Genomic DNA, 24793 nt, shown 5'->3' with positions numbered 1-24793 from the left:
CTCGGCCGCCCACGCGCTCCACCCGCGGGATCGCTGTCGCCCTCCCCCGCCTTAGTCTAGGCCGCGCTGTCCATTCTCAGGACGCGACCTGAAATGTTCCACGATACAAAGCAGAGAAACAGGTGGAATGCCTGTTAAATAATACGCTGTAATGCAACATATCCAAAATACTATCTCAATGTGCAATCAGTGTGAAACGATTATTGGGATATTTTATTCTTTTTTTTTTTTTTTTTGGTACTGAGATGCAGAGCACAGGTCACACCTGCCTCACTGCACTGGCCACATTGCCATGTTCAAGACCACACAGGGTTGGTGGCTACCTGATTGGACGGCAGAGGTCTAGAGGCCACCAGGGGCCCTGGTGTTGCATGGCCCCTGTCTGCCTTGACTTCTTCTGCCCGTCCCTCAGTGGAGAGGGGTGGTAACCACCCTGATCGGTTTCGCTGTGTCCTAATGAAAAATAACCACTCCCATCTACTCAGTCCAATGCCTGACATGAAGTAGCTCCCTGGCTTGTTTTTTTGTTTTGTTTTGTTTTGTTTTTGTCGTTTTCTGTTTGTTTGTCAACATTTGTCTTCCTTTAATACCAAAAAGGCTAGGAAGCTGATCGCAAATTGCCTCAAATTAGCACCTTGGGTCCACTTTTTATCAAGTGTGTGATAAGGAGATTGTTAACCTCTTTCACTTTTAAAATAGTAGTAAAAGTCAAATACCATGTGACAGCATTAGCCAGCTTCAGACACACAAACTCAAGTCGATCTCAAGCGGGTAAGATTTTCAGCTATTATCAAAACCCTTTGCTTTGTCTTCCTTTGCTTGGATGTTCTGGAAGATCCCTTACTTGGTTATGTGAGGGACCCAAGGTGTTCATGGGTGTGGCGGATGCAAATCTAAGGGATCAGTGGCTCCTGGGACAGGCCAGGTCAAAAGACAGGCGGCCTGGCCCTGGTCGCCAGTGTGGTCTTTTCTAAGTTAGCTACTTCTGAAAAAACATGTCCTAGTGATTTCCAGAAAGGCGGCATTCTCCTGTAATCTATCCCTCTTCTCAGATTCGGGAAGAAATGTTATCTCAGCTTCAAGTCACAAGACAGAGCGAGAGATTCCTAGGATTTGCAGAAGCAGCAGGATGAGGCCCAAAAGGAGCAGAGCCCTACCTGCCTCTAGAGAGGGGTGAGGGAACTTCGTGGAGCTCTCTTCTTTAATTCCTTCGTCTTTAAGCAGGGGCCGGTGTGCTGCTTTTCTGGGGCACGTCATCCTTTTTTTTATTATTTTTTATTTTTTATTTTTTTTGAGACAGAGGCTCACTCTGTTACCCAGGCTGGAGTGCAGTGGTGTGCTCTCAGCTCACTGCAACCTCCACCTCCCAGGTTCAAGTGATCCTCCCACCTCAGCCTCCGGAGTAGCCAGGATTACAGGTGCTCACCACCGTGCCCAACTAATTTTTGTATTTTTAGTGGAGATGGGGTTTCACTACGTTGGCCAGGCTGGTCTCAAACTCCTGACCTCAGGTGATCCACCCACCTTGGCCTCCCAAAGTGCTGGGATTACAGGCGTGAGCCACCGAGCCCGACCTGGGGCACATAATCCTGATGTCACCTTCACCCACATTTTAGTGGCACTGCAGGACATCTGCACCATCTCGGTCTACACTCTGAGCGGCAGTTAGTCTGGGTGCAACGGGAATACATGTCCTGCAGCTAAACCTCCGTCCCCACCTTCCACTCTCTGCCTGGGGTTGTTCCAGTGAGCAAACAGGAGCCAGTCTGCGTTCTGGAGAGCTGGCAGTATCTCCGCAGAGGACATCTGCTTGCCTGCCACCAGAAGGCGGCGAAAGGCCATTCCTTTCTGCTGTTGAACTAGCATGTGCAGGGCAGGCCCCTACTGTGTGCCGTGTCTTTGGAAATAGGTGCATCACAGCTTATGACCCCATTTTACAAGTGAAGAAACTGAGGCCTGGAGGGTTTGTGTTCTTTGCCCTGGGTTGGTGAGTGGCATTTCTGTCCCCAAGCCCACAAATGTCCACCATAGTTTTCCCCACTTCCAAAATTGGCATGGAAAAACAGCCAATAGGCCGTTTGTCTCAAATATTCACTTCTGGATGGAGTGGAAAGGAATCTTGAAAAGAAATGCAGCTGGGGTGTTCTCAGCACCTGGGAGCTGGTTTGGAAAATCACTGCCCCCCTTTGGGTGGTGAATGTGGCCAGGATTTATGTGAAGGCGGGATACTCGGTTTTCCTTTGCCCTTTATACTGTCACTAGTGTTCCCGAGGCAGGCAGACTGCCATTTCTCACTCCCGAGGAGTGCCTGCATTGAGAGCAGGGAAGCACAGCAAGCCCTACGTAGAAGCAGAAAGAGGGCAAGTTTGCCCAAAGCGTGAGGGTTCTGTCTCCATCTGCCACCCACCACCACGGCTGCTTCAGCCCCCGGCCGTGCCCAGTCCTCCCGCCTTCCCCACGAGCAGACCTGACCCACCTTCGTAGCTTGGCACTAGGCCGTGCCGAGCAGTGTTCGCCGGTGGCTCTGGAGGATGTTTAGCTGGAGACGAGCTGCTAGGCACTAGGGGGTTGGCATAATGCCACTGGCATTCACCACTGGCTGGCAGTGTGCTCAGGAAAAAGCGTGCCACCTCACAAGGGGATCCTTGGGGCTGCCCAAACTTGGCCGGCAGCATTGGCTTTTTGCTGCTGAAGACGTGAGAGTCCAGAGGGAAGTGTCCGTAATGGTAGGAGAAGGGCAGGCTGTAGGATGGCGTGTACAGAAGGTCACTACTCTCTGAGTGGAGCTGCGGTTCCGGAGGAATGGGAGTGCTTGCAGGGGGACTGGCTCTCCAGTTTCCGAGCTGGCCGCATTCCAGTTTGTCCATTTGGAACGAGCTGTATTGCTGCATGGCAGAGAAGATGGATGAAGGGCGAGCGAGGGGCCAGCAGGAAGGAAGCTGCCTTCCGGCCCTGCAAGATCCGCCCCGACGGGGCCCAAGCCCATCCAAGGGCTGCCCCTACCCTCGCCACCACAGCAAGGTCCCACTGGTGACAGGCACACAACAAGCGATACCCCAGTGACCTAATCCCAGGGTAGAAAGAGATCCCGCAAACCAAACTAACAACAAATCAGACACACATGGACACTTGCTGTTTCTTTTCTTTCTTTCTTTTTTTGGCATAATATGGAGGCAGTGACGTTCAACGGGTCTATCTGCTAATGACCACGCTACCAAAGTTCACTTGGCACAGACAGTCAGAGCACTTATTTATTTATTTACTTATTTTTGTCTTGCTCTGTCACCCAGGCTGGAGTGCAGTGGCACTGTCTCGGCTCACTGCAACCTCTACCGCCTGGGTTCAAGCGATTCCCCTGTCTCAGCCTCCTGAGTAGCTGGGACTACAGGCACGCGCCACCACGCCCAGCTGATTTTTGTATTTTTAATAGAGATGGAGTTTCACCATGTTGGCCAGGCTGGATTCAAACTCCTGATCTCAGGTGATCCACCTGCCTTGGCCTCCCAAAGTGCTGGTGTTACAGGCATGGGCCACCACGCCCGGCTGACAATTGCTGTTTCTGAGAGCTCACAAACTACTTTTTTAAAAAGAGGCAGGGCTTTCATTTTTTAAATGCTGTGGATATACAATGGACTGGTGTTCTAACCCACCAGTCTAGAATCTAACGCATGGATTCTAACCCGTCAAGCTCATTAGAATCTAACCCGTGGCTTCTAATAGGCTGAAGTGCCTTTCCAATTTAGTCTTCTGTTTCCTAAACTTGGCTAGCCCACCGGGATGTCAGCCTTCCCCGGCTGTCACTACCGTGTAGGCAGGACCTCCCGAAAGGACCTTGCTGCATGGCAGGGAGATCCCTGCTGTGCAATGAGAGGCTCCCATTCCTTAACATGTCCAGGTGTCTCGAACCCCTAACTGTCAGCACCCCAAAACTGCAGGACATGCATGTTACCTGTGGGGGGTAAGGGTTTGTTCTCAGCTTTGTCTTCATCTTGGTATTTTTGGGTTTCACTAATTTCCTAGTTTCTTGTGAGGTAGACAAGGCGGTCCTCCAGGAGTCCTGGGACTTGGCAATGGACACCTGCTCCAGGGACAGCTGAAGTTCCTTGTATTCAATCTCCCTGGAAGGCGAGAGTGGGCCGAGTCATGTCCAGCAGCAGCTTCCCTGGCACCAGCCCTTGGGGAGGTCATTCTTAGTGCTCCAATGTGTCTTTTCACTGGGGTTGGATGTGGATGGGATTTGAGACAAGGCCAGCTCACCCTCATTATAAAAGCTGTCTGCAGACCCAGGCCGGGCCATCCCAGGAAATGCTGAGCCGGGTCAGAGCTCTCTCCAGTCCCATAAAGCCCCAAACACATTTCTGGGGGAGGCCGTGGGCCACTAGGAAAGCCGTCAAGGGAAAAAGGGACAGGTGGAAATACCATGGATCAGGTCCACCTGCATCCAACATGAGCACCTGTGGCCCAGCTGCCTCTCCAGTTAGCACTCCAGGAGGCAAGAGTCTGGGACCCTCTGCGGGCCTGGGGGCCTGACCACCAGCTTTGTGTATTCTCACACTGGGGGCCCATCGCTGCCCTAAAGAACCAACTCAGCAGGGTCATGTTCACACAGGGAGACGTCGACCCGGCGAACCGGCCCACACGTTTGCTCAGGAAGAATAACTAAAGAGCTAAACTCTTTTCTCCCTGACAGTTTTGCCAGAATCACTTGATTTCTAAGACACACAGTCATTCTATGAACAAACCTAGAGCCTAAATCCTCACCCTAGATAAAGTACAAATGAGAATCCTTTTCATCACGGGGCTGGGGCACAGCAAGGGTCAGAGCCTGGAGCAAAGTGATTTAACGTACAATAGCTATGGTGGGTGGAAAGTAATATATGGCCCCAGATAGACATCTGTCCTGTTGCTTCTAATGGCCTTAAAAGTATTTGCAGGCTGGGCACCTTGGCTCATGCCTGTAATTCCAGCACTTTGGGAGGCTGAGTGGGAGGATCGCTTGAAGCCAGGAGTTTGAGACCAGCCTGGGCAACATAGAAAAACTCCGTCTCTAAAAAAACATATATTTTTTTAATTAAAAAAAAAAAGCATTTGCAACTGAGCTTGACCTTCTGGAATGTTTAAAGGACCAAATATTTACCATCATTTGCAACGGCTCTATAGGAAGGCAGGCAAAAAATGGGGTATCTCCTGTCTCAAACAGCAGGAGCATCCAAGTTGACCTGAAGTCTTATAGGCATGGATAGCACAAGTTTGTATTCTTGATCGGGGGTGTGCACCCTATTCAGGATGGGGGGCATCTCCACCCACCCCCGATGCTCCTCACTAGGCTGTGTGATGGGATCCTAAGCTATGCTCAGTGCAGACCCCCTCCTCCTAGCTCCCCCTGCAGCCTAGCACTTGACCTTCACCTCTGAGCATAGAAATAGTTTGGACCTTCCAAAATGACCAGATTACTGGGGGAAAAAAAAAAAAAAAAAAAAACAGCAGACGAACAGTTTGAGAAAGAGGAAAGAGAGAAAGAGAGATGGTGCTTATGGGAGCCATCCGATGTGGGACAGGAAGAGAAAAGAGCAAGGAGAGAAACAAATACGTGTGACTTACGTGAGAACATAATTGACACTCACGATGCAGTGGGGCCGGGACGAGCGGCTGTTGTGCACCACGGTGGCGTAGCTCTGCACCCACACCCAGCCGCCCCGCTTGGACAGCAGCCGGTAGTACTTGGTGGTGACCTGGCCCTTCACCAACACTGCAAGCACAAGGTGACATGAGTCCTCAGACGCTTTGCAGGCCCCACCTCTGGGATGCTGCCCCCAATGGACTCCTCTGAGAACTTGCCAAAGGGGGCAGGCTTTCTCCGCTGGAGGATGCATGTCTGTGTGTGTCTCGTGCGTGTGCACAGACACACGCACACGCACGCACACACACGCACAGGCACACACACAGACACGCACACACACACAGATGTGCACGCACACATGCACACACACGCACGCACACACACGTGCACACACACATATGCACACGCACGCACCCACACACGCACACGCACATGCACGCCCACAGACACATGCACACACACAGACGTGCACGCACACATGCACACACACGCACACATGCACACGTGCGCACACACATATGCACACGCACGCACCCACGCGCACACACGCACATGCACGCACACAGGCTCACACACATGCACACGCATGCACACGCACACACACACGCATACATGTGCACACAGGAATTTTGCCTCCAACTTCAAGGAGTTCCCACCCATTAAGAACTCTCATTTAACAGTCATTGCTTTCATTGAGGGAAACATTCGCCACCACAGTTTGTACCTGGCAGAGTGAAAAAATTGAATCTGCTTTTTAGTTTCCAAAATGCCATGATTATGTCTTAATCCCCAAATCCTTAATGGTCAGGGGGGTGAGTGATGTAGTTATTTACACAAAGTAGTCAGTTAAGTGCATTCAACCAAGTGTCAAGCTGTTGCTGTTTGCCGTTCAGGAACATGAGGGTATTCACAGTGAAACTGTTTGTTACTCTGTTGCCATTTATATTTTCTTCCCATTAATCCCAGTTTTCCTTGGGCTCATTAATTTGCTATGTTGTTTATGTAGGAAGGACCTCTACTTGGTTACAGAGTTCCTGAAAACTGGGCCTATGGGCCTGCTTCTATGCTTGGGTGCAAACTCCAGGCTGCTAAGCAGCTCAGCCAAAGGCTCGGTGCACCCATAAACCACAGTTCCACCTCACTGCCTTCCAGGAGGCAGGTCGGGGAGGAAAGTGCCAGAACCTGCAGGTGGGCAGAGGAGAGGTGAAGCTTCTCCAGGGAAGGGGAGGATAGCACAAGTCTAGAAAGGCACCCTTGGATGCCTGGGTCCTCAGCTCCAGAACATTCCTGCTTCTCAAGGAAGCACTGGTCCCTGGACCTAACTAGCAGCTGCCTGAGCAGAGATTTGGGGAGGTGGCCAAAGGGGCTGAGTCTGTGACTGTACCAGCTGGCGCCTAAGGAAACTCCCCGAGGCGTATATCCAACAAAAATTCAGACTTTGAGGTTCATATGCAACAAAAATTCAGCCTTCCTATCAAACCACTAGGCAAAGCCCCCCGTCTCTGCCCAAACACTCCTGGGCTCTCCATGGCCCTTTACACTTCCTGTTCACCTTGCAGATGGCTCTTGCTCATCCACATCAAAATATTTTGGTGCAAAAGAAAACACTGCACAGAGTTATCCACCTTACTATATAAAGGGTTTGTACAGATTGATAAAAACACAAAGGCCCTAAAAGCAATATAGGCAAAGAACATGAACAATAATTCATCAGAGAATAAATATAATGGGCGAAATGATGAACAAATGCCCAACTCCCTTGTTTAACTCAATGGCAGATCCATCCATCAGATCAACAGACATTAAAATAGAAACAAACATTGTATGATTCCCTTTACGTGAAATCTCCAGAATAGGCACATCCACAGAGTTCAAAAGCAAATGAGTAGGTGCCAGGGGCTGAAGGACGAGGGGCACTGGAGTGACAGGCTCCTTTGGGATGATGAAAACATTCTCGAATTAAAGGCAATAGTTGTACAACACTGTGAATATAACTAAAAAACACTGAAAATGGTGAGAAAGGTGCATTTTATCTTAAAAAAAAAAATGGAAGGCCAACAGGTGACACCGGCTAATATATGGTGAGTGGCATTTTCTTTTTTCTTTCTTTCTTTCTTTCTTTTTTTTTTTTTTTTGAGACAGACTCTCTCTGTGTTGCTCAGTCTGGAGTGCAGTGGCATGATCTCGGCTCACTGAAACCTCTGCCTCCTGGGTTCAAGCAATTCTCCTGCCTCAGCCTCCCCAGTTTTGCCAGTTAGCCAGGCTGATCTCAAACTCCTGACCTCAAGTGATCCGCGTGCCTCGCCCTCCCATAGTTTGCCATTATGGCAAACTATGCAGTCATTACAGTCATGAGCCATGGCACTGGGCCAGTGAGAGGCATTTTCATGTGTGATGGAAGGATGAGTTGGTGTGGTCCTCCTGGAAAGCAGTCTGATCGCTCACACCCTCTGACACACTGATTTCACTTCTGGGAATGGATCCTATGGAAATTGTGAGCAGTGCAAGCACAGACTTATGTACAAAGAGTTTCACTGCAGTATTGCTGAAAATTCAGGGGAAGGGGTGGGGAGAGACTTAACTGTTCAACGGTAGGGAAACGAGTAAATGCGTTACGGTAAACTATACCGCCATTAAAATGATGATTAATAAGAAATTGTAACATTATGGGAAATGTGTATGACACGATGTTAACAGAAGAAAAGACAAGATTCGGAAATGTGTAAAGTATAACCCTAATTATGAAAAAGTGGGCACGTGCACACACCACGCCCTCCAACAAACTGTGTGATCCTGGACAAGCTACCAACCCCCCTGTGACTCAATTTCCTCATTTATAAAAACAGGATAATCAGTCCTTACATCATATGGTTGTTGAAAGATTAGATGATCTATTTGGGGATTTAGAACACTGGCAGACACAGCTGAAGGGCTCAAAACATATTAACTCTTGTCTGACTGAAAATGACAGATAATTGTCACTTTCTTCTTTCAGCTTTCCTTGACTTTCTAAATTTCCAACAAGGAGGAGGTTTAACCAGAATGACATGTTTTTGGTTTTTTCACATGGGGAAGAAGATTGTGGGGCTTGGGAGGCAGGAATCCAGTCTCCATCAGGCCCCACCACCCCATCAGGATGAACCTGCGGGCATGAGGCAGTGCTGCTGTGTAACAAGCATGCCACCGGCTGGAGAGAGGCCTCTCTGGGACCAGGCAGAGAGCAGCGCTTTTCTGCCCAGGCTTACTTAACATTTGCATCTCAGCTGACTCACATCACTGCTGAAGGGTGTAGGCAAAGGCTGTGGCAAAGAGAGAAGCCTGACAATGCTTCTCCTTTGGGGGTTTGCTTCTCTAACGAAAAGATACATGGTGTCTACTTCCAGCTCATTTCACAGGATTACCTCATTCTACCCCCACTACAACCATGGGAGGTGGGCAGCACCAGGAAACCGGAGCCAACAGAGCTTGAGGGCACAGCTGGAGTTCAGCCCAGGTGTCCTCAAAGTGGCAGCTGTGGGAGGAGGGCACAGCGGCCTCTGGAAAGTTCTCTGTAGCTATTAGGTTGGTATAGAAGTACCTGCGGTTTTTGCCATTACTTTTTTTTTTTTTGGAGACGGAGTCTCGCTCTGTCGCCCAGGCTGGAGTGCAATGGTGAGATTTTGGCTCACTGCAACCTCCGCCTCCTGGATTCAAGCCATTATCTCTGCCTCAACCTCCTGCACAGCTGGGATTACAAGCGAACACCACCACGCCCGGCTAAGTGTTGTATTTTTTAAGTAGAGACAGGGTTTCACCATGTTGGCCAGGCTGGTCTCGAACTCCTGACCTCATGTGATCCGCCCACCTTAGCCTCCCAAAGTGCTGGGATTACAGGCGTAAGCCACCACACCCAGACCTCTAGTTTTATGTAAATATACTATCCAGAAAATTAAGTGGCCTTCCTGCTTCTTCCAGAATTTCTCTTGCAGGCACAGCCATGTCTTAGACACCCCCTGGGGAAGAAAGTAAACTTTGGCCCTGAGCAGAACTTCTATTTCTGTTTTGGATTTTTAAGGGCTAAAAAGGATACCAAAAATGCCTGCCTTGGGTTAAACAGGGTCCCCCAAAAAGATATGTTTCACATCCTAACCCTAGTAACCTATGGATGTGAACTTATTTGGGAAAAGACTTTGCAGCTGGAATCTTGTGAATCTCAATGCAGAATCGTCCTGGATTACCCAGACGCACCCTAGATCCAAAGTCAGGTGTCCTTAAAAGAAAAGTCACAAGCCGGGCACAGTGGCTCACACTTGTAATCCCAGCTTTAGGTGGGCGGACCAGCCTAGCCAACATGGCGAAACCCCCTCTCTACTAAAAATACAAAAATTAGCTGGGTGTGGCGGTGCACGCCCGTAGTCCCAGCTACTAGGGAGGCTTAGGCAGGAGAATCGCTTGAACTCAGGAGGTTTAAGTTGCAGTGAGCTGAGATTTCACCACTGCACTCCAGCCTGGGCAACAGAGCAAGACTCTGTCTCAAAAAAATAAAATAAAATAAAGTCACAGACACAGAGGAGTGAGCCAAGTGAAGATAAAGACAGACTGGAGCGATGCAGCCATGAGCGAAGGAACGCCTGGGCCACCAGGAGCCAGAAGAGGCAGGGAGGCTCCTTCTCTAGAGCCTTCGGAGAAGAGCAGCTCTGCTGATACCTTGATTTCAGCCTTTTGGCCTCCACAACAGTGAGAGAAGGAATTTTTGTTGTTTTAAGCCACCCAGTTTGTGTTGATTTGTCACAACAGCCCTAGGAAACAAATCCACCACCCTAATGGGAAAAAAAGTAGTCAATGGAATCACTGTGCCCTCATGGTTCTTGTCCCTCCCGCAGGAGTGGGGGGAGCTCAGAGTGAATGTAGTTGGTGACACTGAAACCAAGCCACCTACTCCTTTGGGGACTGGGTCTCCAGCACACTTGCATTTCTGCAATGCAACCATGACTCCGGCTTTCCCTCAGAGCAGCTGGTCAGTCCCTCCACCCCAACAGTGGCAGGGGGGTGTGTGGAGGTGTAAGCCCTCACCTTCGCTCTCCAAGTCCCAGACTGTTCTAGGGCACAGCACAGTTCTGTGCTCTCGAGGCACGTGCCTCTCCCATCTCCCAACTGCTCTTGCTACTTCAGAGCCCTCTCCACTCTGCTCTTCACAGCTGCCTATTCGAGTTTCCTGGATATCTCATTCTACAATTGACACAGCATACCTGGTTTGCACAAGAAAACTTTCTAGCTCCCATATTAGTGACACCGACTGAGAAGTTCCATCCAAACACTAAGTAGTTGCTTCTCTACCAAGCTTGGTCTCCAGAATGACAGGGATGGCTATGAGATCATGATTTGGTCTTTAACAAAAGACAGAAAAGGGTGGTTCACACCTCCAAGTCTCCGCATGCATCAAGGAGCAAGGAAGAAGCCATCTGTGCCTGCCCAGCCATAAGTCCTGGTTGTCACGGGTTTCTGTCCGTAGAGACTTGGGGAGGGAAGAGCAACAGCGACACCCTGGGAGTATGGAGTCCCCGGGTCCCAGTCCACACTGAACCCAGCACACCACGCATCTATGGACCCAGCGGCTCATGGGCCTGCCGTCCACTTCCCACTTGACACTGGCAACCTGTCCTCTAACATCCCTGAGCCAACAGAAGGCGGAGCAAGAACAGAGGACACGCCATCTGGGCCACACTGCAGAAGACTCAGCTCCTCTAACTGTCTGCACCCCATTACAAAGCACCCCTGACCGGCCATGGGCATGGCAGGACTGGACAGCAGGAGGATGAGGCATTCCACTCCATCCAAATTGATCTTTGCCTCAGTTTGGATTCTAAAAGTGTATGGCTGGGTGCGGTAGTTCACGCCTGTAATCCCAGCACTTTGGGAGGCGGAGACAGATGGATCACCTGAGGTCAGGAGTTCTAGATCAGCCTGGCCAACATGGTGAAACCCCATCTCTACTAAAAATACAAAGATTAGCCAGGCGTGGTGGCACGCACCTGTAATCCCAGCTACTTGGGAGGCTGAAGCAGGAGAATTGCTTGAACCCGGGAGGTGGAGGTTGCAGTGCACTCCAGTCTGGGTGACAGAGCAAGACTTTGTCTCAAAAAAAATTTTTTTTAATTTTAAAAAAGTAAAAGTGTCACTTTTTTTTTTTCGAGACGGAGTTTCGCTCTGTTGCCCAGGCTAGAGTGCAGTGGTATGATCTCAGCTTACTGCAAACTCCGCCTCCCAGGTTCACGCCATTCTCCTGCCTCAGCCTTCTGAGTAGCTGGGACTACAGGCACCCGCCACCATGCCTGGCTTATATTTTGTATTTTTAGTAGAGATGGTGTTTCACTGTGTTAGCCAGGATGGTCTCGATCTCCTGACCTTGTGATTCGCCCATCTAGGCCTCCCAAAGTGCTGGGATTACAGGCTTGAGCCACTGTACCCGGCCAAAGCATCACTTCTTCAAACATTTCAGTGACTAGAGCATCCCCCCTACATCCAGATGTTCCCAAACCACCTCCAATGGCAAATCAAATCGGTGTTTGTTCACCCTTGTTAACAAATCTTGTTTGTCCCAAGATGACCTCTCCCATCGTGGAACGGTGGCCTTCCTGAGCTTCCCCTAGCCGGCAGGTGTATAGCAGTCGGAGACAGGGCTCTGCTTGGGTTCAGCTCCCAGCTCCGCCACCTCCCAGCTGTATGAAGGTGGGCAAGTGACTTAACCTATCTGGACCTCAGCATCCTCACTGGTAAAATGAGGATCGTGACCATGAGACCCTCCCTTATTGGGCTGGTAATGTGTTTAGTCACTTAAACTAGTGTCCCACAGCAGTAAGAGCTCCATAACCAGCAGTTCATCCACTGTTGTTGCTGTTATTCGCAAATGGTGTCCAGATCACAGAGTTTAGGTTCCACATCCACAATCTAGAATCCAGGCAACTTCCTGCTCCTACACCTGCTAGAGTCTAGCTGAAAGGGTGCAATGGCTGCTTGAAAACCAACAACAGGCAGCCGTACTTAATCATGGGGTGGAGGAAGCCACACGTGAGGCTTGACATTCAAGTGTGTATCATGGATGATAACTGCACCAACAAAAGGGACATGTCCCCCCCAGCTCTGTCCTCAGTGTCTCCTCCCTGACCAGCTACCTCCCGTGGCTGGGGTGGGTGTGCTACTCACGGAGGTGGTGTGCGTAGCGGAGGTGGAACACGTCGCAGCCATGCACGTGATGGTATAGGGTCTTCTCGATCAGGTCCTGCGGCTCGTACCCCGTCACCTCGGTCACCCTGCGGGGGCACGGCGGCTCAGTGAGTTACACCACTCTGCAGACTGCCTTTCATTTAAACTAATATTGGTTTTGCCAACTAATCAAGTGCTAAAAGGCTCAGGGGGGAAATGTTGATTTTGGAAACTGAGAATGATCTTTTTTACAAGAAGCAAGTCTTTGAACTCTAGCCCGGTACAGGATGTAGCACTATTCATGAACGGGAATGTTCTTCTGAAACCACCGGCTAAGAGAATGTTTGGAATGGCTTAAAATTGTAGCCTTTTTCGAAGTTCGGCTTATCAGGGAATGCTTACGAGTGAACTTTGATACCGATATTGCAAGAAAGCTGCTACGGTGAGAAAGAACCCACGCTTGGAGGGCTTTGGGGGGACGGTCCTATGCGAATGTTTTTTATAAATTGTGGTAAAATATACATAATATAAAATTCACCATGGTAACCACTTCTAGCGTACAATTCAGTGGTATTTGGTGCACTCACAATGTTGTGTAACAGGCATCACTGCCCCTTTCCAGAGCTTTCCATGACCCCCAAACAGACATTCAGTCCCTATTAAACACCAGCTCCCCAATGCCCCCTGCCCAGCCCCCAGTAGCCACCCTTCTACTTTCTGTCTCTAAGAATTTGTCTCTTGGAGAAAGTTCATGTCCGTGGGATGGCACACCATGTGGCCTTTTGTGTGCGGCTTCTTTCACTCAGCACGACGTTTCCAAGCCTATCCATGCTGCGGCATGTGTCTGAACTTCATTCCTTCTTAGGACTGCATAAGTTTCTGTTTCATGTAGACATCACATTTAGTTCCTCCATCCCTCTGTCTGTGGACATTTGTTTGCACATCTTGGCTACTGCGGGCACGAGTGTTTAAACCTCCGTTGCATGCTAGACACTGTTGATTGGCACAGATGGTCTCAGGATGCTGCCGTTGGGTGATTCTCACTATTGGGAATTATGGAATAACTGGAGACCTTTAAGGCTCCTCTGAGGGAAGGATTGGCTCAGACCCCCCAGAAGACAGGAAAATGACCTAAGATATTGTGACTAAAAGGAAAGCCTTAAGCTCTCTAGAGAAATGGAAGCATTTTCCCGGGGCTTACGTGACACAGCCCCTCTGTGTTCTCATCGAGCCCCAGGCATATTAATTTCCCACTTCGGCTCTTTGAAGAAATGTGGCTCTCAGTACCCAAGACCACATCATCACCCGCATGGGGACCGCTCTGGCCGTAGGTGGAAGCTGCACGTGGCAACGATGGTTTCCCAGGCTTTGAGCGATGGGGCCGGGCACCACGTCCTCGAAGGGGGTGGTCCTCAACATCCTGGTGACGGATTTTCAAGAACAGATGAAAGAGAGGGATGAAGGGATTCCAAAGCAGGTGAGGGTATGGTGCAGAGTCAGTCCTGGAGACCGGGTGAGGCTGGGGAAAGAGGGAGGGCCAGGGCTGGGGGCCCTCCCTGCTAGGATAGGAGACGTTAGCTGTAAATTAAGCTGGGAAACTTGACCTCACTTTCATTCTTTAACCCGCTTCCCTTTCTCTTAAGATCTGCTCAAGCTTTGGGTCGTAAATCTCGGAGAGCCTCATGTTTCCCTGGAATCATTCCCTGTTTGGTGTACTCATTTCCATGGTGTCCTACTAGGGTAGGAAGGACACAGGGCTTGCAGTGGCGGGGAAGGGGGCCTTGCAGAGCCCAAAGTCATTCAGGGATCAGGGGACTTGTCTAAGGGCCACCTAGAACTTCAAGCCCCATCAGAATCTAACTCTGTGTGGCAGGAAAACTGAGCCATCTGGCTTCCCCCAAAAAGAAAACCAGGCATCTCTACCATGTGGGGATGAAAGAGGCTTCCCAGACCCTTTGGATGCAAAGTTACAGAACAACGGCCCCAAACGTGTAAATGAATCAGAAGCACATATATTAAGTTTCTCATCAAAGTACACACTGGCTTTAAAAATTAAAGGGAAACGGAGGGGTTTGGCAGGGTGCCCTCCCAGTTTTTTCCAAGCCTCTGGTGTCTGAAGACCTGTCAGAGGGATCTGCCAAACCCCAAACATCGCTGTGTTCACCCATCCTTAGCAAAAGCATCAGCTCCAGTTTCAAAGAGAAATACCACAAAACCCCGACGAGCCCAATTTCAGGTTACGGCGAGTTCAGTTGTGTCTGGGATTGAGCGGGGTGTGGTGCCAGACAGACCCACGACCACCCTCACTCCTACGACTTGGGGCCGCAAGACCTCAGGCCAAGCCCTCGCCTGGCCCCTGGGGTTTGGACCCAGAAGGGACATCTCCCACCCTGCTTGACCACTCTGCTGTCCTCCCAGGACTGGGCCAGCCCAAGCCCCAACCCCTTGGTGACAGACCAACCGTGGTGACTGGGAAGGCCTCTGCGGCACTCTTCTGACCCCTTGCAGCCCCTCCTATGTGACTGTAGCTCAGAAAAGGCCTCAAGGCTTTGCTAGAAGCTTCCTGATATGACAGGAACAACCAGAGATCTGGGAGAGGCAGGACGTCTCCTTCAAGACCACCAGCCTTCTTTTCTCTTCACTCCAGGGGTGCAGCCCCCACACCCTGAAGCGCGGGAGCCCCCACTGCTACTGCAAAGCCCCATCCAGGCCCTGTCCAGGCCCCCTTCAGGCACAACCTCCTCTACCTTCGGCTGCCTTTCCAGGCAGTGTGGACTGAACGGCTGGGAAAGCCCTCAGGTCTCTCCCCTGGGGAGACCACTTCTTTCCTGTTCTCGAGAATTCATCAGTCTCAGGGGTTTCCTAGAAGGACCAGAGGAAAACTAGGAGACGAAACAACGGAGAAACCAGTCGGGTCCTCCCAGATGTCTCCGATAATGACCTTGGGCAGTTGATGTCCTTCCAGCCGCCTCTCAGAAGTGGCTTCCAAGTCAGAAAAGAGGGAGCAGAGGGGTCCACTCCAGCTGGGGCAGCTCGGCTGCCTTCTGTCCCTGCAGGGAGTCCCTCTGCATGGCAAGAAAATGGCATTTGTTGCTCTTGGCCATCCCCAGTGGTGCTGGCAGCTTTCCCCAAAGAGCACTGCTTCCTCTCTGCTTGGAGTTTCTGGGAAGATGCTGGTGACCCTGACATGCTCATCGTTGTCATTCCCCTGCCTCTGAGTGGTCCTGAAGGGTGTTGACAAGGAGCCAAACCGACTCCTATCTTTATCTCTCGCCCCTAACCAGGAAGATTCGTTTTTTCTCTATAGAGCATCAATAAATGGTTAAAATGATCCATTTTATACGGTGTGTATTTTACCACAACTTTAAAAAGTGAAAGAGAAAAGAAAGCAGTAAATTCTGGCTTCCGGACATACAGAAAGCAAAATGTATCTCTCTTTGCCCGGCCAAAGCCTCGTCGCACACACACCCCACATCAGGAGTGGGGTCTCTGATGACTTATTCCTGCCTGCACAGCCGAGGAACCTACCTGCCAAGAGCTAAAGTGGCCTTGCAGGTAAGAGACACTTCACTGTTTTCAATGCTTCAGTCTATTATCTAATTTCATCTTTCCTAGCAGTGAGCGGGCAGGCCGCGCTGCTATTTCACAAATAAGAACACGGAAGAGGCCTGACCAGCGCGTGGCCTCAAGACTTGGGAGGGGTTTGATGGTTCCACAGCGTGGACACGTGTCCAAGCATCACACTGTACCCCACAAACACCGCAAAACCCTGAAAACCAAACGCAGTTAGCATGTGTCACTTAAAAATTCAATTCAATTTTAGGCTGGGCGCAGTGGTTCACACCTGAAATCCCAGCACTTTGGGAGGCTGAGGCGGGTGGATCACGAGGTCAGGCGATCGAGACCATCCTGGCTAACATGGTGAAACCCCATCTCTACTAAAAATACAAAAAATTAGCCCGGTGTGGAGGCGGGCGCCTGTAGTCCCAGCTACTCGGGAGGCTGAGGCAAGAGAATGGCGTGAACCTGGGAGGCGGAGCTTGCAGTGAGCTGAGATCATACCACTGCACTCCAGCCTGGGCGACAGAGTGAGACTCCGTCTCAACAACAACAACAACAACAACAACAAATTAATTAAAATTAAAATTAACTTCAATTTTAAAAATCTTGGACTTTAACTGCAGACCCAGTTAAAAAACTGGGACTGCAGCCGGCTCTCGGGAAGAGTGAAGGCCACTCCAGCACGGGTCTGGAGAGCAGGTCCTCCCCAAGGCCAGGGGAAATGACGTCATCCAATCCCCTCCTCCCAGCCCAGATGTAGACAGGGCACCCAGGAGCAGTGGGCAGGGCATGCCCCAGGGAAGGCAGCCTCTCTGCTCCCAGCCTCAGCCCTGTGGTGGCTTCACAGCAGCCTGAGTGCCAAGGCCCCCCTCACACACACTCAGGGTGGAAACCTTCCGTTTGTTCTAACGTCCTCCTGGGACACAGGAGGCAGAGTCTGACACCACGGCCTTCAAAAAAGCCCAACCTGTGCTCACAGCACATGTTTTCATTTCAAATTCTAGTGATTCAAATAAGTAAATACAATAAAACAAGTAATCAATAAGTAAATAAAATAAGTAATCAATAATTAAATAAGTAAATCAATAAGTAAATAAAATAAGTAAATCAATAAGTAAATAAAATAAGTAAATCAATAAGTAAATAAAATAAAACAAGTCCTTGAGTCCTAAGGCTGACATATGTTCTTTCAGTTCATAAATTGGTTTTGCTTAATCCACATTCCTATTATGACTTATTCCTCATTATGATTTGGCCAAGATGGCAGCTTTCAGGGGCCCATTTCTACCACCGGTGTCTTCCAAAAGGCCACAGCCACAGTGGCAGGTGCCGAACTCACCTGGAATCCAGGAATATCAGCTTCAGGTCGAGGCTGGCCCTGAACATGAACATGTTACTATACAGCTTGATCTCAGTGATGGCACTGGGCGGCAGCGACTGGCCCACGGCCACCAGCCCCACAATCTGGTAGCAGGAGTCGTACAGGGACATGTCCAGCATATACTGCCTGATCTTCAAGTAGCCACTGCAGTGGATGACCTGGGAGTGGAGAGGGCAGGGTCAGCCACTGGCCGCCCAGGGTTGGGCTGGTGCCCACTCCTCCTGGCTCATTTTCTCAAACGTGCTGAAATTCTCCCAGCCCAGCCTCTCCTCCGCTGTGCAGCCCAATGTGCTGACAGGCACCAGTTCATTGCTTAGGAGAAGTGGAGAGTTGTGCTTCTTAGGAAACAACATAATAGCTGGATGCGGTGGCTCATTCTTGTCATCTCCGCACTTCGGGAGGCCGAGGTCGGGGGATCGCTTGACTCCAGGAGTTCGAGACCAGCCTTGGTGACATGGCGAAACCCCGTCTCTACAAAAAATACAAAAATTATCCGGGCATGGTGGTGCACGCCTATAGTCTCTCCGCACTTGGGAGGCTGAGGAGGGAGGATCCCTTGAGCCCTGGAGGCGGGGGTTGCAGTGAGCTGAGATTGTGCCACTGCACTCCAGCCTGGGTAACAAAACAAACACACAAGACAACAAAAAATATCATAATAAAATATAAGGGTTGTCTTATCCAATTGACTGTACTGTAAGTAACTACAAATTAGGGCTCTGTAATATGTGATGGAGATATACCTTATGAGCTCACTGCCAAGCTGTGAGTAGGTAACACAACAAAGGCATCTGGGGGAAGCCAACCATTTGTTCCACAGTGCTCGCATCAGTGACTGTGCTGCTTACCACCTTCTGATGGGATTGAACTTGGCATCTGTATCACTCGACATGCTGTATCACTCCAGTAAATACACAATTCTGTCAGTAGAATTATTTTTTTTTTAGACAAGGTCTCACTGTCGCTCAGGCTGGGGTACAGTGGTGCAATCAGGCTCACTGCAGCCTTGACCTCCCAGGCTCAAGTGATCCTCCCACCTTAGCCTCCTGAGTAGCTGGGACCACAGGCATGTGCTACCATGCCTGGCTAATTTAAAATTTTTTTTTTTTTTGTAGAGACAAGGTCTCATTATGTTGCCCAGACTGGTCTCAAACTCCTGGGCTCAAGCAATCCTCCCACCTTAGCCTTCCAAAGTACTGGAATTACAGGCATGAATCACTGTGCCCTGCTCCAGTACAATTTTTTGAAGTCTTCATTGTTAATGTACTTTTATTTCCTTTATCTATAATTCAAGATTTTATCCCCTCATAATAGTAAGCCAGAGTGGCCCTATAGAAGCCCTTCCAATTGCTATAGCCAAAAGCCATACAGAGAAAAATGCAGTATTTCAGTGTCAAACAGAAACATCTGTACAGCCTCGAGCCTCACTACTGGAAGAATTTATTCAAGCTGCAGTCTGTGAAGTCTTGACAGGATCATTGTCATCACGACAGCAGTGAAGAGCCTTAGCCCTAAGTTCTCTGTTCCAAAACCCTTCCTGCAGGATTTCTGAATGCATTCATCGTCTTTAGGGCTGAAACAAATCTTAAAATCCTTCTAGTCTATTCTGCCATTGTATTAATGAGGAAACCAAGAACAAGATGGTGTTGTGTATCACTTAAGATTGGGCAGTGGACAGTTAATAAGTGGCAGAAAAAAAGTCAAGACCCAAATCCCATCCAGGCGTGGTGGCTCCTGTCTGTAATCCCGACACTTTGGGAGGCCAAGGCAGGAGGACTGACTGAGGCTAGGGACTCAAGACCAGCCTGGAAATACAGCAAGACCCTATCTCCACAAAAAATTTTTTAAAATAGCTGGGTGTGGTGGTGTGCGCCTGTGGCCCCAGCTACTCAGAAGGCTGAAGTGGGAGGATCATTTAAGCCCAGGAGTTTGAGGCTCCAGTGAGCTGTGATTGCACCACTGCACTCCAGCCTGGGTGACAGAGCAAGACCCTGTCCCTTAACAAAAAGACCCAAGTCCTCTGAAGAATGTCTGTTGGCTCCTGGGGCCCCACCGTGGCCCAAAGAGGCTTAGTATCTGGGACAAGGAGGAAGAAACATATCCCCCAAACTGTAACAGCACAGTGAGATACAGGTCAAAGGAGGAGCTCAGAGTGGGGTCCAAGAGGGGAGCTGGGGCGGGGCCTTCCAGAAAGAGAAGACAAAAGCACAAAAATGCCCTTTCCTCTCGCCCCATCCTCCTCCCTCCTTTTCTAGGGAGAAAATCCTCCTGGAAGAAAGTTACTAGCAGCCTCCAGCTCATACTGATGGGTTATGATGTCTGTCCTCTGAGGTGGGAGAGATGGCAGTGAAGATGCCTGGGAGGAGGGTGAGGAGCCCAGAGAGGGGACAAAAGGGTTGGCGGGGGGCACTCAGCACAGACTTCCCCGACCCACCTTTCCCTGGGGAGCAGCTGACTCTCGTGCCCTGAGACGCGACCTACTCCTCCATTCTGGAATTAACCAGAACAAGCAGTGGTGTCTGGCAGAGAAGTGGAGCCAGGGAGGAGCACGGGCTGGGCTCAGAGTCCCAGCTCCGCCACCGAGCCCCTTCTGCCATCCCTCCTGTGGTCCTTGACTACAAAACCTGGCTGGTGCTGCTCATTCCAAAGGGCAGCTGAGATGCTTGAGGGAGCGGCCCAGATGTGGTGCTGCAGATGAAAGCTCTGCCTCGTGCCTTGGAAAGGGCTCTAGCATTACTGTGGTGCACCCGTCATAGGTGGCAGGGAACTTGGTGGAGCATCCCGAGAGGAAGAGCAGTGTCCGTGCTCTGGATACCACTCCCGGCTGCACCGTGCCCAGGATGGGCCTCAATAAACTCCAGAGGCGGCAGCTCCAGTGGGACTGGTCCACATGCAAAGCGCCAAGGTATTAATAAAATCTGCCCTAAGCCACGCTGATTCCAGGTCTTATGCGATGAATTCCAGCCAGCCTGGAACATCCTCCTAAAGCACCAGCTCTCATATGTGCCTCCAACAGACTGTGCTCCATGTTCCTGGAGAGTTCTATGTCAGTGGGGATGACGAGTTTGCGTTCCCGTGCCTTCCTGTCTGCAGAAGCTCTTGAAAACACACAGTGAGGACCCACGGCCAGCTCCTCCCCGCACCCATGACTCCCCCGTACCTTGTATCCACTGCAGGTCAGGCCCGCGTTCCTTTTCGCCAAGACACACTTCATTCGAAGAAAGAACGACCTCTCTATCTCATAGTCTGCAAGCAGGAGCAAGGTGAGGTTGGCAGCTGCCCCTCCGTGCTCCCCCCATCCTTCTTCCAACCTCACCAATGTGTTCCCAGAGCCAGAGGCAGCTGCCAGAGGCCTTCTCAGTGTGCCCAGACCCTGCTTAGAGATCTTCAGCCTTGGCTGAGATCCGGGTGGGGCAGTGGAGACACCAGCCCAGTCCTGGTGTGGCTTCCTCGGCTCTAAAGGAAGGCAGCCAAACGAGGCCACACCTGAGGCCCCTGATGGGCCCTGCAGAGCTCCACCTGCAGTTGCCCGCTCCTGGGAGCTGTGGGCTCTGGGAAGGCCCAGAAGCCTCTGACCTCCCTCAGGGTAGCAGGACTTATGTACGTGTGACCCAGGCTCGGCAGATCCATGCTTTCACCCTCGTTTCTAGCCCCGGAAGGACCACTCCATCATTTCTGTCTCTCCAGGGCTCTGCCCTTCCTACTCACTCGCTTTGCTTTTGCAGGCCTCACACGCAAATCTGTGACCTCGCTATTGTCAATGCAAATGTGTCCCCTAAGGAAACACCCTCTGCTTCAGGAAGGGACACCAGCGCTCTGAGACACAAATAGAGAAGGACCTCTGAGGGAGGGTGAGGTCACCCCACTCTAAATAAACAGCCCTTTGGTGGAGGTTAATACATGAATTTTTAAAGGGAGGTTACCACTAGGAATGGAAGCAAGGTCTTCTACCCTCCCTGAGGTCACTGCCCTGTGGAAGCTCAGGAATCACCTCAGAGGGCACCCCCCACCTCCCCTAGTTGGAGAGGCTGCCATATTTTACCCACAATTCCCCCTGCAGTTGGTGTCTGTGGGCAAAAAGCTTCCCTCTAACATGGCTGCCTGCCCCAGCCATTTCCAGATAAGCACGGAGGGTGGAAAGCTCAGGTCTAATAGATATCAACCAGTCATTAACTACCAAGTTCTGGGGAGAGCCCATTTCTCACAGGTTTATCATAAAACAGTGGGGGTCATTTCAGACACAGAAAGTCAGCAAGGGAGCAGCTGGGGAGAAAATGGAGCAGCTGGGGAGAAAACCAAGCACTTGGGGATCTCAACCCCTGCACCCCTCGGCTGGCTGTGGAAATGAGTCAGGTGCGGCCTCAACGCTTTCAGCCCGTGTTGCTTCAGACTCGAAGGCCACAGAAAGGTCTCATGATATTCCCAAGACTCATTTGCTCTCATTTATAATCCCTCTTTGGGAGGTTATGACCCAGGCAGGGTAAAATGAAACCAGGGGTAGCGGGAGAAACACAGTCCCACACAGTTAATATACTGTGCAATTTTCAGGCCAGGCACGGTGGCTCACGCTTGTGAATCCCAGCACTTTGGGAGACTGAGGTGGGCGGATCACTGAGCTTCGAGACCAGCCCGGCCAACATGGCAAAACCCTGTCTCTAATAAAAATACAAAAAAATTAGCCAGGCCTGGTGGCAGGCACCTGTAATCCCAGCCACTTGGGAGGCTGAGGCAGGAGAATCGCTTGAACCCGGGAGGCGGAGGTTGCAGTGAGCCGAGATCAGGCCACTGCACTCCATGCCTGGGTAATAAGAATGAAACTCTGACTCTAAAAAACAAAACAAAACAAAACAAAAAACCATCCTGTGCAATTTTCCAAAACAACAACAGCCGTGTGTTCTGCAATTCTCTGACACCTGTCGTCTTTGTCCAGCTTTAAACAACCCCACAGTGAAAGAATTTGATTCAGGGGCGATGTTCTAGCCTAGCCCTGATTTTGTTAGAAATTCCCTCTTCAGAGCCACGATTCATGTTGATGTATGCAGACATAACATATCCAAGAATCAGATCTTAGCTACAACTAGGTGCCCCCTCTCATTTCAGAAACGAACATGCCAGGCTCTCTCCTTGGTAAGGAATAATTAGACTCCAGTCACTATTTCTGGAGCTGGAACTTGGGGGCCACAGAACTGTCTGCAGGGGATTTTACAACTGTGTGTGCTATTTTGTATTCTCTCTTCCTAGCCCGAGGATGACTGCCCTCCCAGAAGCCAGCAATAAGAATGCAACTCCTTTTTTTCCTGCAGCCAACTACTCCATTCTCATCATCCTTAAAGCCTCTTCTTTTGCATTTTGTTCCACTGGGGTATTTTGGCCAAGCTGGGTACTATAGTCCAAAGCACACACAAGACCCATTTGTCAAGAGGCCTGTTGGCCTCACTCGATGGTTGGAGGGAGTTAAAAGGCCAGGGCCCCTGGAAGAAGTCCTTCTGTGTCTTCCTAGCACTCATCGCAATTGAAATTTAAGGAGTCATTTGTGTAATGACCAGGGCTTCTTAATGATTTGTGCCGCAGCACAAAACCTACAGATGCCTACTTGGAGTAACATTTTTAAATACATAAAATAAAATATATAAGATTACCAAAAAAGCAATTGTATTGGAAAATAATTATCGAAATATTTCAACACAGTGATATGGATATAAATGTGCTGCTTTATTAATACATAAATAAGAAGATTCAGTAGCAGGTCTCAGAACTCCTGAAATTTGAAGTAGGCATGTGGGCATAAGCAATACGTTTAAACCTGCAAAACTTGACCGGGCGCGGTGGCTCAAGCCTGTAATCCCAGCACTTTGGGAGGCCGAGATGGGCGGATCACGAGGTCAGGAGATCGAGACCATCCTGGCTAACACGGTGAAACCCCGTCTCTACTAAAAAAAATACAAAAAACTAGCCGGGCAAGGTGGCAGGCGCCTGTAGTCCCAGCTACTCGGGAGGCTGAGGCAGGAGAATGGCGTGAACCCGGGAGGCGGAGCTTGCAGTGAGCTGAGATCCGGCCACTGCACTCCAGCCTGGGCGACAGAGCGAGACTCCGTCTCAAAAAAAAAAAAAAAAAAAAAAACACCTGCAAAACTTTAATATGATATGGAAAATATCTGTGATTTCTGTTGTTGGCAAAACCACAGGTACTAGTGATCCCAAGATGGTTTATTATCTATAATCAGAAGCAAAGGAAATGCCAAATTTCAACCGGAGGAAACACATATGTAGTTTTCCCCATGTCATGGACCAACCCCGACCCCCGAGTTTTAGGCCTGGCATCTTGGTTAAGGAGAAGCTTGGTCTAGCCCCGTGATGCTGTAACCCAACTCTGAACCAACAGCAAATGAGGGGAGCAGGCTTGCAACACTTTCCTCTTCTGCCTAGCACTCAACACAGTTTCTGGCCAACAGTAGCAGTGTGATGAATATTGGCTTAAAAGACACGGGTATAAATGCAAATCCCCACATGGTGGGTGCTGTGTATGTATTGGAGAGACCTGGGCTGGGCAGTCCTAGTCATGCCCAGCCACTTGGCAGATGTGGGAAGCAAAGCCCTGAGTTCCATTTAGGAACATCGCCTCGCTTTTAGTCTGGGTTTTTTCCTCCGGATGGAATACCTTGGAGCAGGTGGTGGTGCAGCGGCTGGTGGGCCGTGAGGACAGCGGTCATCTCGTCGTGGTCGGAAGGATGGATGTATTCATAAATACTGTTGCCCGTGAGCTCCACCTGCGGTGGAAGGGAAGGGTCAGAAATGCCACCACTCCTTGGGATTGGCGCAGGGGGAGGGGCAAGGTGTGTCACAGGTGCGCACCCTGCCGGGAACAGAACTTTGATCTCTGCTGACAACCCACGCCTTTGCCAAATGCAGAAACAGTTTTCTTTTCTCAACAGAGCTCAGAGCTCTGAACTGTCTCCCACACTGTCTAAAACGGCCAGGGCACTGAGGCTTGAGCTTGGAGCCAAGAGAACCCTTAGCAGGAAGGACCTGAAAGCAAAGGGTGGAAAAGGTGG

The 24793-nt window shown here is 50.2% G+C and overlaps 1 protein-coding gene across 1 annotated transcript in view; it reads right to left on the bottom strand.

Annotated features, from left to right (window-relative positions):
* Positions 1-2420: 2420 nt before the first annotated feature.
* The window catches only part of SIM2 (single-minded family bHLH transcription factor 2), a 42898-nt gene continuing 20525 nt past the window's right edge, over positions 2421-24793 (bottom strand). Inside the window, exons 4-10 of the mRNA XM_011987741.1 lie at positions 24400-24508; positions 20902-20987; positions 17703-17902; positions 12803-12909; positions 5602-5749; positions 3950-4118; positions 2421-2885 (exon numbers count right to left, since the gene is read on the bottom strand). Of these exons, the coding sequence (XP_011843131.1) occupies positions 2421-2885; positions 3950-4118; positions 5602-5749; positions 12803-12909; positions 17703-17902; positions 20902-20987; positions 24400-24508 (1284 nt within the window). The remainder of the gene's footprint in view (positions 2886-3949; positions 4119-5601; positions 5750-12802; positions 12910-17702; positions 17903-20901; positions 20988-24399; positions 24509-24793) is intronic.

Source organism: Mandrillus leucophaeus, unplaced genomic scaffold (assembly GCF_000951045.1).
Source record: "Mandrillus leucophaeus isolate KB7577 unplaced genomic scaffold, Mleu.le_1.0 Scaffold315, whole genome shotgun sequence".
NCBI lineage: Eukaryota > Metazoa > Chordata > Mammalia > Primates > Cercopithecidae > Mandrillus > Mandrillus leucophaeus.
The sequence above is the reverse complement of the archived record's forward strand: the minus strand, read 5'-3'. Positions and strand labels throughout refer to the sequence as shown.